This window comes from Tauraco erythrolophus, chromosome 19, assembly GCF_009769465.1.
Source record: "Tauraco erythrolophus isolate bTauEry1 chromosome 19, bTauEry1.pri, whole genome shotgun sequence".
Lineage (NCBI taxonomy): Eukaryota > Metazoa > Chordata > Aves > Musophagiformes > Musophagidae > Tauraco > Tauraco erythrolophus.
Genome location: NC_141483.1, coordinates 1,620,340 through 1,635,101, shown reverse-complemented (window position 1 = coordinate 1,635,101; position 14,762 = coordinate 1,620,340). Strand labels below are relative to the sequence as shown.

At 48.5% G+C, this 14,762-nt stretch overlaps 1 protein-coding gene across 1 annotated transcript; it reads right to left on the bottom strand.

Annotated features, from left to right (window-relative positions):
* Nucleotides 1–1,143: 1,143 nt before the first annotated feature.
* On the bottom strand, nucleotides 1,144–14,684 carry SF3A1 (splicing factor 3a subunit 1). The gene is made up of 16 exons (XM_086623813.1): nucleotides 14,619–14,684; nucleotides 13,814–13,926; nucleotides 11,588–11,792; nucleotides 10,518–10,775; nucleotides 10,003–10,077; nucleotides 9,128–9,278; nucleotides 8,453–8,646; nucleotides 7,687–7,804; nucleotides 7,387–7,572; nucleotides 6,907–7,028; nucleotides 6,502–6,744; nucleotides 5,651–5,861; nucleotides 4,742–4,896; nucleotides 3,829–3,930; nucleotides 3,545–3,616; nucleotides 1,144–1,850 (listed from the first exon to the last, which is right to left on the bottom strand). Exons 1-16 carry the CDS (start codon nucleotides 14,682–14,684, stop codon nucleotides 1,749–1,751), a joined length of 2,373 nt encoding a protein of 790 aa, XP_086479939.1. The 3' UTR covers nucleotides 1,144–1,748.
* Between the last annotated feature and the right edge of the window lie 78 nt (nucleotides 14,685–14,762).

Genomic DNA, 14,762 nt, shown 5'->3' with positions numbered 1-14,762 from the left:
AGCACAGCGCCGGGCCAGAGACATCGAGGAAAGGTGAGTGCAATTGGGGACCAAGTGCCATGGGGTTCACACCACCGAGCACAGCTGGAGAAGAAAAGCTGGATGACCTTAAGTGCGGTCCTCCCAGCACCGGATGTAAAAATGTGACTTCTCCATTTCAGAGCTTTCTTGGCAGTTTATTTTATTTTTTTTTAAATCAGCTCTGGAAAACACCACTCCCTGCCCAGCTTTGTTTTCTGCAAGATTATACCTATTGTCTGGTTTTTAAAAGCAAAAAGGAAGTAATTATTCCCCCCTTCCTGCAGGGCAGGAGCACCCCTGCGCCCACCGCGCACCCAACCACCCTGCCCGCATGTGCCGAGCAGCTCTTGCATTCGGTGTCAGACACGTGGGCATCTGTCAAAGCTGGCAGATGGCCACGGCAGCCGGGGGACCACTGGCCACCTGGGCTGGGCCAGCGCCAGGCACCTTCCCTGCAGCCACAGGGCTTCCTCCCATTCGCCTACGCTGGAGAGGAGCACAACGGAGGTGGGGGGATGATGGCTCTTCCCTCCTGCTTCATCTCTCTCCCCTCTAAGTGCAGGATAAGGTAAACAGGATGTTCCTGTAATGCCCAACCACCGCTAAAAACAAAAAAATTAAAAATAATAAATCCTCAGCTTTGGATTAGCCCAAAAGAGCACAGGTACCCACGTCACACAGCCGCTGGGGAAGCAGCAGCCTCTGCACCTAATTATCTCACTGTAGATTAATTTTGCTGTTTGTGTCAAACTGCAACACGGCTCTGGCAGAAGGTGCAGGAATAACCCATTTTCCAGACTTGTATCCTCTTCAGAACCAAGAGATGCCAGCTGCACAATATAAAGTGTAAAACATGTTTTCCAATAAAATTCTGAGTTCAAAGTACTGTACACAGACATATATACACGCTTTACGTTCAGGAGTAACTGCGTACACTAGGGAAAATTTTAAACACAACCCTTTTCTTGCAGCCTTTCCTAAAAAATAAAAGGATTTCCTACAGTAAACTGCTTAATTACAAAACCCCCAACATATTTCTCCGCAACCCATCCGTGTGCTCCGAAACCACGGCCCATCTCGCTCCGAAAAACCGACGACCCAAGGAAGGAGAGCAGCACCGGACACAATCGTGCACAGAGATGCGTGTTTATTGAAACAAATCCCAGGCTGTACAGGAGCACGAAGCTGTTGGACGTGCACAGACCCAGGTCTCCTTTATCGCAGGGAACAGCCGCGCGCGCTCATGCGGAGGGAGGATAAACTTCCAAGTCAGGGTCAGTGCGAGAGGCTCTTGCAGATAAATCAGAGACAGGGAAAGAACAAGGGGCTTAGTAAGTGTGTGGAGAAGGAAGAAGTTTTCAATTAGAAAAAGGTTAAACGAAGCAGCGAGCACTGTAGTCAGACAGATGATGTTCTTGGTCAGTGTAAAACCCTCAAAGATGGATGTAGGATTAAGCGGGGCATGACCTCGGTGTTGCTTCACGAGGGAATTTCACAGAGTGAGCATTCAAGCAAAGCTTCGATCACTAGCAGACTGCTGCAGTTACAGACTAGGTCACTACCTTTACACAACTTTCAGGGCTCTAGCAGCTTCCATCAGCCACCCAAACACGGGGTTCACAGTCTCTCTTTTCAAACTAGAGTTGGCTAAAAGGCTGGAGGACTCGAAGGGTTGGGGTTACACAAGTGGCAACGCAGCCACGTTACATCTCCGGGCTCCACGGCTCCTATTTCTTCCTTCCTCCTCTTTCTTTGAGGGCCAGGTGAATCAGAGAGCCACTTGTCATGTTGTAATAAGCCAGGGAGTTTGAATCCTTGATGAAGATACCCTGAGGGGAGGAGCAAAGCAGAAAAAAATATCAAAAACCAGTCGCAGCAGAAACCTTAATGCTCCCTTCCCACAGCCCCCGCAAGGATGGAGCCCTCTTGGCTCTATTCTCAGAATAGGGCAAGTGTAGAGTCTTGCATCTGGGTAAGAATAACCCCATGTACCAGTACAAGTTGGGGACTGAACTGTTGGGGAGCAGCACAGGGGAAAGGGACCTGGGGGTCCTGGTGGACAGCAGGATGGCCATGAGCCAGCAATGTGCCCTTGTGGCCAAGAAGGCCAGTGGCATCCTGGGGTGTATTAGAAGGGGTGTGGTGAGTAGGTCGAGAGAGGTTCTCCTCCCCCTCTACTCTGCCCTGGTGAGGCCGCATCTGGAATATTGTGTCCAGTTCTGGGCCCCTCAGTTCAAGGAGGACAAGGAACTGCTGGAGAGAGTCCAGCGCAGGGCCACAAAGATGATGAAGGGAGTGGAGCATCTCCCTTCTGAGGAAAGGCTGAGGGAGCTGGGTCTCTTTAGCTTGGAGAAGAGGAGACTGAGGGGGGACCTCATCAATGTTTATAAATATGTAAAGGGTGACTGCCATGAGGATGGAGCCAGGCTCTTCTCAGTGGCATCCAATGACAGGACAAGGGGAAATGAATATAAGCTGGAACACAGGAGGTTCCGCTTAAACATAAGGAAGAACTTCTTCCTAGTAAGGGTAACAGAACGCTGGAACAGGCTGCCCAGAGAGGTTGTGGAGTCTCCTTCTCCGGAGATGTTCCAAACCCGCCTGGACGTGTTCTTGTGTGATCTGATGTAGGTCCTGCTCCGGCAGGGGGATTGGAGTGGATGATCTTTTGGGGTCCCTTCCAATCCCTAACATTCCTGTGAACAGGGCGATGACAGAATGCTGCAGGCTTTGAAAAACCCTGGAAAGATCCCCGTGTCCCAGAAGACAGGCACTGAAGGAGGTGGGTATGCTGGGAGTGATGCAAGGGTACAAACAGACCATGTACACTATACACCTCTACAAACAGATAAAGACAGTCACCACAACAAGGGGAGTTATTTAGGCTCCGCTCTCCCCTTGTGGTTTTTTTTTTTTCCTTACAAAAAGCAAAAATCAGTCAAGCTTCCTTTCTCGTCAAGGGTTAACACAATCTGCCCACAGATGAACTCCTGAGGAGATACGTGCTCAAAGTTCACTGCTTAGGCAGCAGGTTGTGCCTGTGCACATGCATGACTGGAAACAAGTTATTAAAAAGGAACGGAGCCCTTCTAACAGCTCTGGTTTCGAGAGGAAGAGAACAGAGACCTCTCCCCTTCAGTGTTTTGGAGAATGTCTCTCCAGAGCTGCCAGGGTTTCGAAGCGCTCTCGCCCACCTTCAGAGCACGCACGACAGATCCGTGGGAGCAGACTGCTGTACATGTCAAAAACACCCTGGCAAGATAACAGGCTGGCTTCAGAGAAAGCCATCGAGCTTTGAGGACTCATCTGCCACAGCAATAATATGAAGACCCACTGATGCCACCTACTACCTGCTTTAACAGCAGGCAGTTCTGTAACCAAGTGTGCTGGACAGACAGGAAGAACATTCCCTCTGCTCTTCCCGGTATCTCAGCAGGCCCGGTACAACTTCTCACAAGACGTCAGTTGTGTGTGTGAGAAAGCTCTGAAGTAACAAAACAGCGTTCGAAGGGCTTACACTCACCTCGTACTGCAGCTTCTGCTTCCCAGCTGGCATCCCTGTGGCCTCGTGGATCTTCACCTTTATAACAGACACCTAGGAGGAAGCCAAGAGCTTGCTCAGGCTTTTTTGCCCCTGCCAGGCAGCACCGCTCCCCGAGCCACGTAATCCCGCTGGGCAAGAGGCCACAGTGTGGGGAACATCCAGAGTTTTACAGCTCCTGCCACGCAGGGCAACTGCTGTTCTCGAAGGGAAGAAACTCGGGAGCAGAAGGAGAAGGGGAGAGGGCAGGTTAATAAGCTACGTGCCTGGTCTGAGAGCGGCAGCGTGAACACCAGCACTTGGCCGTTCAGTTTCCATTCCGTCTTGTCCTGCATGTTGGGAACCTGGACTTTGACCGTGACTGGACCCTAGAGGAAACAAAGATAAGGTGTCTTACGGGCCAGAAGGCCCAGGACTACGATAAAAAGGCAAATTATTTATAAACACACAGCAGCAGACAAATTGTTTATTTCCAAAACTAGCCAGGTATCTCGACTTCTCAGTAAACACACAGAAATGTATTTGCCTCAGCACTGAGGCTACCAAAATAAAACATTTAGCTGGATTTCTCTCCTTACTCCCTCCTCCTGTGTGCCACTCACCAAGCATCACAGGCATTCACAGTATTACAGAGTGAATGCATGAAGCATTAAACAGGAGACAGCTTTTCCGTGCAGATATCCAGGAAAACCACACAGCTTTCTTAAAGGACTTAAAACTCAAGCCAGGACGATGGCATTCGTTGGGAATGAGTTCAGTCTAACGTTTAGTTCATGTCGTTAGGGAATATACCACACTACCGTGCTATCGTGCTGACACTGATATATAAAAATCTCCCATCTCCACCTTAGCAGCTCTCTGCTTAAAAACTTACTAGCAGCTTTAGTTCTTCTGTACATTACTACAAACCATCTCTCCCTGCCCTTAGGACTACTATCTCCTTAAACTCTGTAGTGCTGCATTGCTCTCTCCAGTAAAACACAGAGCTGTTCCGTTTGCTCAGGAACAACAGCAGGAAGGAGCCAACTCAAAGTCACTCCCTTGACAAGTTCTTCTGCACATCAGCTCCCCTCCGCACAGCGACTTGGTTTTACATTCCCTCTGCGCAGAGGAGGCAGAACAGCCCAGCCGGGTCAGGATTCCAGCACTTCCCAACAAGCAGGCAGCCCACAGGCATACCTTGTTCCTGCGCAGAAATTCCTCCTCTGGAATCAGGCTATCTTCGCTCTTCAGCTTCTTTGAGACTGGCTCGTCCTCCATTGGTGGCGGTGGGTGAACAGGAGGCATCGGAGCCGGGGAAGGAACCGGAGCCACGGGAGGCGCAGGAACGAATGCTGAAACGGGATGGGGGACACAAAACACAACCCACAGTCACCCACCGAGTACACAGCAGACACTGCCTTACACAGAACCTCTTTTAGCGGACCAGTAAAGGCTGAAAATAAACGCCACGATACATGGAGGAAGTTAACACAACTAAGATTGACATGCAAACTTCAAACGTTGGGAGATCTTCTATATTGGGAAACAGTCCAAGAACAGACAACGAGCGGCCTAAGAGCTTCCTGCAGATCTTGCAAAAAAGAAAACGCTCTGTTTGGCATGCAGCAGTGCCAGCACCTCGAGTTAAAAAAAAAAAAAGAAGGGAATAATTGTTTTTTACATTGTCCTTTTCAACTTAAAAAGCACTGCTATGAGAACGGGGCCGGCCGACAGCTTTTGCTCCTGCAGCAGCAACTTCTGTACCAGTTGAGGCGCTGGCAATCCCTCTTCATCCTGACTCCTTTTGGAAAGCAGCGTAGATTCTTAATCTTCACCTGGGCAGGCTCCCAGGGACACAGACAGAAAACAGGCAAGACAGAATTCTCTGTATTTCATCTTGCAGGAACCTTGAGTCCAAAACCAGCACTGCTAGATAAGTCATAGCAAACACCCCAAAATTCTTAATGAAGGGATTTAGGGTCTCCAATCCCAATGATACGCCATTATCAGAAGCACAAAAGGAAAAAAATCAAAGCTCAAGCCCACACTGCCAGGAACACAGAGGAATTACCTGGCAATTAACCAGAAAAAGCTGAAGTTACTGACCTGTTGGTACTATCATGGGAGGTGGGCGGGGGCTCATGATGGGAGGAGCAGAGGGTGGCATGGGGACAACGTTGATGCGTGGGGTATGGATTATTGGCGGCATCGGGGTGGCTATGACGGATCCTGGAGGCAAACGGACCACGGAAGTCATCGGGGGCCGAGGCATGACTGGAACCGCAGAAACAACAGCGGCGCGAACAGGAGGGGGCATCTGGAGAGAGAGGGTAATTTTTTCTTAGCGGGTACGTGCAGAAACGCTCAAGTGCTGTCCACAATCCTGACTAAAATAACCAGGGCAACACGTAAGAGGATTTCTGCTGGCCAGAGACTCGGTGGGAACCCCAGCAAGCCCACCATATGGCCAGCCCAAGCTGCCTTCCTTCCCTCACCACTGAGCCACATAGCAATCCTGAAGGAGCTATTTCAGCGTCACGTAGCAGAACTCCTGGGGCAGGAACACCGGGCAAGTGAGTCACCTGTGAACGTTTCTTACCAACTACTTTTGTTCTGCATCACATCCTTTTACACCTAGAAAAGGGCCCCCACCCGTTCCTTTGTTCGCCATGCTCCCTTCCTCCAAGATCTCACTGCCCAGGCTCCTCCTCTGCCCAGCTGGTCAAGGCTTTGTGGTACCTCTAAGGATGAAAAGCTCCACCTAAATTTATTTTTAATTTTTAACAGCAAATTCAAGAGGGTTCCTCTGATGATTTCAGAGTAATTTGGAAACATGAACCTCACTCAAGATCTGCTTCTAAGCCAGCACCCTGCTGTTACAACCTTTGACCTTCGTCAGGACTCCCTTCTAATTAACTGCAGCGACAGCGTTTGCTTTTGGAAGCCCAAACACTCACGGTGGGTGGACGCGGCACGGATGTGATCGGCTGAGCACTAGCCGGGGGATTCGATGCCGATGAAGGAGGGGGCGGCTGGGGTATTTCATTGGGTTTGCTGGGACCGATCTTCTCCTTGCTGTCATCTTCTGGCACCAGCCCCTTGGCCTTATGGATAGCTTCAATTTGCTCTTGGAGAGTAATGTTGGCCTGAGCAGCCTGTTGTGTGCGGGCCATGCTGCCCGAGTGGCCATCCCAGGTCACCTGAGAGGATAAAATACATCAGAATAACTCCAGACTTCACGTGAGCTGCAAATAAATCAAGAGAGCAGCTTCATAGCAAGAACAAAGTTCAAAAGACTCCTGTCTCTCTGAGCACTCCTACTACTACAGGACCCTCTTAGAAAAACAGAGTTTGCGCTCTACCTTTTCCTCTGGTTTCTGGATTTCTTCTTCACCAATCTTTTTACCAATGGCAGTCTCTTCTACACCAAAGATATCAGTACGGCGCTCTGCCAGCTGCTTCAAGCTGCTTTCAATATCCAAGCCTGCAGGCAAAGAGAGAAATTCTTATCTCAAGTGACATAATCAAAGTCAAACATGACCAAGCCTTTTTTAATGATCTTTAAACTGTCTGGTACCTAATGGCTGAGTGCTGCTCTTTTTAGAAAGAGACTGCAACCCACGGCTGGTCAGCAGCAGCTAATGCTGTTTGCCTTTAAGTTTACAGAAAGGCTCCAATGTCCTAATGACAAATGTATCCACCTAATCAGCACGCTAAGGACACGATAAGGAAAGCTACATTTAAGATGGTCCTTATCGGTGGGAGCGAGGGCGTGTGCTAAGAGTTCACAGAACTCATCTAGGAACTCAGCTTTGCGAGCTGTGTCAGATGCTGAAGCTGACCTGGGGCATAGACCTCATCATCACTCTGCTTTTCACGGATGGATCGATCACGCTGCTCCAACCATCGAGGATCCAGGAGACCAATTCGCATGTGTTCTTGCATTTTACTGGCAGGAATTTTCTCTCCAGTGATGGGGGAAACAAGGTACTCATCTGGAGCTGGGGCGGGTGGTAATGGTTTTGAGGCTAGAAAAACAAAACCACACTGTTAAAAACACATCGGAGAACGTAGCCTAGAAACAAATGTTTTTGTGACTATTCAGGAATAAATAAAAGTTTTTCTTCACCAGCCTGATTTACCTTTGGGATCATAATCCTTCCGCACAATGACCTGATCTGGCGTGGGCGGAAGAGGTGGTGGCATCGGAGTTTCTGGAGGAGGAGGAACCTTCTGACTTTCATCTTCATCATCTGAGCCCTTATTTAGAGGGGTGAAAAAATAAAAATCATAATCAAGTTCCTGTTGTCAAATATCAACAAACGAGATTTGAGAAAGGCATAAAAATCCTATGCAGCACTAGAAGAACTGATTATTCAGCTTCAAAGTGACAGAGCTACTTTGCCCCTGGACACCCATGCTATAGTAAGTGGTTCCTCTGGACAATCCTGGGTCAGTAATTCGGTGGACCCAGAAGAGGAAGCAAGTTATTTCTCAGCTTCCACGTTACCGCAGCACAGCACGCAGGGGCTTACGGTTAACCACGCTCTTGTTCCTTGTTACCAGAAAAACAACTCAGTGGGTAAAGGAAGAGTCTAAAATGAGTCATCTTTCAGTGTTCAGACTCTGTGCAGAAGAAAGCCCGAAAGGCTTCATCACAGACATACAACATCCACACCTCTGGGTGACAACCTTACTGGATTTCTCTTGGAAATTGCACTGTCACAGAAAACGTTAAAAATGCCATATTCCAGCATTTCAGCAGAAACAGGTTGTTTCAAAATTCCATCAGAAGGAAATCTCATTTCCTCAAGAAACGGAGGAACTTCTCTCAGGGAAAGTGAAGGGCATCACAAACAACACAAACTTTACAGGACAACAGTAATGCTGATTCTATTGGCTAGTTACCTCATCCATATCCTGCACTTGTGTGTCTTGATCCAGCTGGGCTGGGGGCTCATCTGTTTTCTCTTGCTTTTCGTCTTCCTCATCTGACTCCACTTCCATCTCTACCTCTTCACTTTCTCCAAACTTCTCATAACGCTCCTGGATCAGGATTCGAGCTCCCAACTCTTCTGGAGTGGTGGGAGGAGGGAAATTCCCTAAAATGCAGAAAACAGAGCTTCTGTTTCTCTATCCCATTTTGTTGCTCAATGCACAGACAGAAGCATCAGCTTCTCTGATGAAAAACAGTTTATTTACAAAGCAGTGGCATCAAAATCTCCCGGGAGCCAAAGTACACAGAAGGGAATGGATGGAATCTGTACAGACTCACATCAGCATGACATATGAAGATGAACCTACTTATAGGTGAAAGCACCCCTACAAAGTGGGACAAGTCCTGCTGTAAGTGGAAAAGCAACACTAGTGCAGTCCTGGATTTCGTGCAAGAACACTACTACTGACTCCTAAAAAAAAAACAACAAACAGGCCTGAACACTGTCCCTAGAAGGCCTTCCCTTTTATCTTTGAAGGATATGCAGTCGTAAAACCCACCGTCTGTCTAAAAAGCACATTTTGGGACACAGTCCCTACTCAAAGGAAGTAGAGTTTCACAGAGTTTACAACGCTTAACTTCAGTACCTTGCTCATTGGGCTGAAAGTCAACTGTTTCCACGACCACAAAGTCATGCCAGTCAATCTGGGCATAAGCAACACGCTCCTTTTCCTTCTCCTCCTCCTCTTTCTTTCTCTCTCGTTCCTGGAACTTTGCCCACTCCACTCTGTAATACACCTGGACAAGTAGATGTAAAGCGAGCACTAAAGGTCAGACAAGAAACACATCAGAGTCACCTCTACAGCATCCAAAAAGTTGTTGCTACCAACGTTTTCAGGGCAGTTGCACAAGTCCCACTTCAGAGGCCTGGCACAACAAAGAAATATTTGTGTTTCATTTAGAAACTACAGGTTTGCCTATTGAGTAATGTGCTGCATTAGCTTTGTAAAGCAGCTTTCTAAAGCTGGAATTGCAAATTTCTTCAGCCAAGACCAAGCCATTCAGGTGCAACATGACTCGGGTACCACTGAAGATTCACAGCCAACAGATTCACAGACACTTTACTGCCACCCTGTAGCGTCACTTTTCCAAAGCAAAAGCAGCCTTTGTGACGAAGGCAGAACTCAAAGGAATAAAGAACAGCCTGGAAGGACTGTAAGTGACTGAGGTATCACAGTGAAGCTGTCTGAGGGTGAAACATTCTGCTTTGTGAAGCGCTTGGCAACGGTGTTGTGAAGTGCTGTGCCTCTGTGCTGCCACAAGTAAGCTACCCTCAGTACCAACACCAGCTAGTAGTTTAAAGGCAAGCTTGGGTACCCGGTATTCAGGTGACTACAAGGGACACACCCATTTTATTCTCTGTGTATTTGCATTTGCTGTAAGTCAGAAGCGTGCAAAGAGAAAAAAAATTCAACACATAACTGAAACGCTTCAGCAGTTTCGCGAATTTTTCATGCAATACCTGATCTAGGACTTCCTTGGGATTTTCAGCCTCCTTCTTGAGTTTGAGGAGTAAGCCCTTCGGTGGGATCAAGATCTGAAACATATTTGGCACGACAGTTGGTGATAATTTTTTCCAAAGCCTCCTTAAAAGCAACTATTCTCCTTCCACACTGATGAAAGTATCAGCAAACCCCTGGGGCTACGTTTCATTTGCTCTCTTGCAATCCTCTTACCCCTTATACTTGCACTTAAAAATATTCACTCGTGGCCTTCCAACCACCCTCCATATTTAAAACCCCACAACTTCTACTTATATCACAATAGTGTCTGATACATTTAAGTAACAGCCCGCTGTGTTCCGCACTGCATGTTGCCAACAATGCACAAGACATTCGCTCTAAGAGCCAGAGTAAAGGATGGGCTCCTAGACCTGCACATATCTCTAGTCTGGCTCTTCTGTAGGGCTTCAGTAGTCTTTAAAAATCAATCCTGCTGCTGAAGGAATCGACCTGACCGGTAAACTGCCAAGAGTACCTTCGTGTACTGCTCAACCAGCTTCGTGAAGTAGTTAAAGAGACTGTGCTGGGGGCGAAGGAAGTCAAACTGGTAGTTCCTCTGCTCCTTCTGCATCAGCTGAGTCAGGAACTGCCGCCCGTTCCGAGCCACGAACTGCGCCGTGAGCTTCACCACATCCAAGTCAAAGGCTGAAATGGAGGGAGGATCCGCGATGAACTCGAACTCCGGAGGTGGCTCTTTCGGAACGACTGTCTCCTGGATCACCTGGGCCTGCACCTGCAGAGCAGAACAGAGATGGCTCAGTGACTGAAGAAAAACTGTTACCAAACACTTGGCAGAGCCCGTCTTTCCTTCAGCTGTGGCAGGAAAGCAACATCAGTCTAGACATCCTGGCAGCTGCAAGGATGAGAAAAATTAGTACCACAGGATGTACCTGGACATCCGTATTTAGGCCTACTATAAAATAAATGTTGCTCCAACAGCTCACAAAACTGGAAACTACCAGGACTTCACTATAATCCTCCAGGATGTCCAATAACACACAGAGTGACTGCTGGCCGTGCAAAGCACGTGAAAGATCCAGACCCAGTGCCCTTCCTTCTAAACCATACATATAAAAGCAAAGCTAAACGAGATTAGCAACATTTTGTATGCCACATTTTAAGGGAAGTTGATCCTTCCGGCAGAAAAAAAGGAAATGTTTCTACAAAACGGTGCATGCATGCAACAAGCCCAAACTGAACTCCCAAGGGATTCTAAAGGACTTGCCTACGGAAGGAGTCCTCAACTCACACAGTCCAAGCACCACATAAGTCAACACACAACTAAATGTAATTAAACCAGACAAAGCAAACCAACGTAACTTTGAGCTTCACGCATAACTGAGCTATCAGCAACCGGGGTGATGCACATCTGCATCGGAATAAAGTCCCAGACACTAAACTCCAAGCCTCCCAGCGCTGTCTTTTTTGCAAATGTCTAAATCACTCTTTCACTTGCCTGGTCTTTCAGACCTCCTGCTTCACATCAGGATGTCACCCAACTGGTCAAAAGCCAAGTTCTCAACCAAAGCAAAGAGGAATACTTACTTTCTGTGGAAGCTGCTGCTGAGCACTCTGCTGCTGTTGCATGACCTTAGGAATAGCAGCTGAGGGCTCCTGTGCTTTGCCCTCTTTGAACTCGCTGACTTTGTGCCGGTAGTATGCATGGTAAGGATCGTTGGGATTCAAGAAATTGAACTTGGGATTATTTATTTCATTCTGACGAATTCGAGCTTCAAATTCTGGACCATTTCTGGGGAGGAAAAAGATAAATTGCTTAGATGAATGGGCATCGACTCAAGTGTGAGTGCCTGCTTCTTTCATAATAAGATGTGTTGATGCATCAGCCCCTCAGAAGACAACTTTCTCTCCTACATGGAAGGAATTTACCTCTCTCTAACTCACTCATACCCAACAGGGCAGTCAGTTGTACACAGACATGTTAAAGGCATTTCATAGATTTCATAGATTTCTAGGTTGGAAAAGACCTTAGAGATCATCGAGTCCAACCGTCCCTAATGCCCATTAAACCATACCCCTAAGTAGTTCATCCACCCTATTCTTAAACACATCCAGGGATGGGGCTCAACCACCTCCCTGGGCAGCCTATTCCAGTGGCTGACAACCCTTTCAGAGAAGAAATACTTCCTAACATCCAACCTGTACCTCCCCTGACTAAGCTTATACCCATTTCCTCTTGTTCTATCACCCATTTATCCTAATTTAGTCTATAATGCTTCATAGTGAAAATTTAAGACAGTTAAAAACTCACCAGTGTTCCACAATTTCATTGGCTACATACAAACGAAAGATCATTCACTAGATTAGACAATTTATTGGATGAAGATCACAAGTTACTTACTAGACCGATTTCATTTGCTCCATTAACAAGCTTTTATAACTAGTTTCATTCCCAGAAAGTTCATATAGGGAAAAAAGTAGGTAACCATCAGCCTATGCAGAGACTGATCACACTGGAGTGTGCATTTAGGAAAGTCATAAGTCTTAGCTCAGGTAACATCTGTTCCTCCCATCCAAAGCACAAGCCATTTATTTCAGGGTAGTTGGAGAAAGTTAACAGCTGCTCTATCATCCTGCTCTTCATGTTCTCTGGATATCTCCAGGTCTTGTTTAGATACTAAGCCTCTTCCAAACGGGGAGGTCTCTACAATACCGAAGGATAAACACAGCCCTGTCCTTATCCTCAAAGGAAGCCAATGCTCCTTGGCAGCACTTTAGAGATTAGTTACACAATAAGCGTCTTTGACTAGAGCAGCATTTACTAATTGTCTTAAACCCACAGCAACAACCATCCTGTTTGAGCAAGGTGAAAGCACGTGGCGTTCAGCCTGTCTGGATGCCACAGAGGTTAAGAATTCACCCGGCTGGCTGAGGAGGGGTATTTACCTTCTGTGCTACCTGTACACTGCAAGAAGACCAAGATCTAGTTGCCTGAGAGCTCTCGGAGTGATAAGACAGCCAGAAATACTTAAGCATTGACAAAACAAGAGAGGAAGATGGCCCAGCTAGCGCTAACAGCTTGCACTTGCAGAACGGTGACATGAGGCAAACTGAAGAATACCAAATGAGTAACATTTAGTCAAATTTAGGAATCTAAAAGTTGAAATCTGTACTCACCCCAATCAATCTGCTACAGTCAACAAGGGAAACGAAATTCCATACACATACCAGGTAACTCATCTATGCTACGAGATCAGACTACTCTCTGGAGGTAAGCACTTCTCTTGAGGGAGAGATGACTGACTGACGCATCCCAGTTGCCCATGCAGCTTACCAAGCTGTACACAAACAGGGATGGCACTATCCAGTGTCAGCGAGCATCCTTGCACTGGAAAATTCATCACCTACGATCTGCCGGCACGCTGCAAAATACAGCGTTGACTCCTCTTAGCTTCATCACACAATGAAGCACTTGTAACGAGGCTCCCCTTCTACCTGAAATTTTGTTTCCCCTTCAGATAATGCAGAACAGGAAGCGTTACCTGGTTATTGCAGTACGCACTATCAGTTCTGCCTACAACTTTATTTTGTTTACTACCATAACTTTTCCAGCAAAGCATGTCTTACACCTCTTAAACACAATACTGTTGTTTCTTTTCCATAGTCTCATTGATAAACACTCAATCCTTAAAATCTTTTCTGTTAATTCATAGGACTGTGACCTGCTTCAGTGTCCGAAGCTGCACAGAGTTAGCACTGGAAGAGGAGACATGAAAATCCCCAGTAACACAAGATGACATCGGTGTGGTTTACCTGGCTACGAAGCTGGCAGTTTTGTCAACAATATTCCTGACCTCTGGAGGAGGGTAAATAATTCCTACAACAGGCTTGGCTGGTGCTGCTTCCTCCTTTGGCTCCTCTTCCGGCTGTAATAAAAATATATATAACCACACATTTTTTTTCTTATACTTCTCTGGACTGCTCTTCACAACTAGAGAACTATGCAAAAGATGACAAGGTGGTGTTACAGACATCTTTCACCGTGGTGCTGGCAAAAAGTTAAAATACTCCATTCAAACTACCTAAATCAAAGCTGAAACCAAGGAAAGCAGTTTCAAAGGATGATGCTGGCCTGTGAAACAGCTGGGGAAGGAACGGCTGCTTACCACTGCAACGCGGCGCTGCCGCGCTCTCTGCACACACCGGCACGGGACCGGTTAACCCCCCCCCACACACACACACGTTCTCGTCGGCGGCAGAGCTGCTCCCGCAGCTCGCAGCAAACCTTCCCGGCCACCAGTGACCGCCCGCTGCCGCTTCCGGGAAGGGCCGCGGCCGTACCCCCGCGGGCAGCCCCGCCCGCCCCCGCAGCCGCCGGCGGAGGAACGGGCCGCTGCGGCCGCTGCCGCCGGGACCCCGCGGCCAAGCCCGGGCCGGACCCGCAGCCCCGCCCGAGCCGCGAGCGGCGGGGCGGGGGCAGAAGCGGGGCCCACCAGAGCCCCCCGAGCCCCTTGTCCCCGGGCCGCGGCCGCGCTCGGGCCCCGGCGCCGGAACACCCCGCGCTCCCCCGCCGCAGCGCGGCCGCCCCCCCGCGCCCGCTGCCGCCCGCGCCCCGCACCGGTTTGCTCTCGGCGGGGGGCGCGGGCTGCGCCGGAGGCACGGCTTGCACGGGCCCGGCCGGCATGGCGCTCCCTCGGGGCGGCGCGGAACCGAGCGGCAGCGGCACCGGAGGCGCCCGGACACCGACGAAATGGCGGCCGAG

Coding starts and splice junctions, on each gene's coding strand:
- SF3A1 (XM_086623813.1), bottom strand. CDS start 14,684: ATGCCGGCCGGGCCCGTGCAAGCCGTGCCTCCGGCGCAGCCCGCGCCC. Junction 10,078..10,517: donor TGGTTGAGCAGTACACGAAG/GTACTCTTGGCA, acceptor AATATGTTTCAG/ATCTTGATCCCACCGAAGGG. Junction 9,279..10,002: donor CCAAGGAAGTCCTAGATCAG/GTATTGCATGAA, acceptor CTACTTGTCCAG/GTGTATTACAGAGTGGAGTG.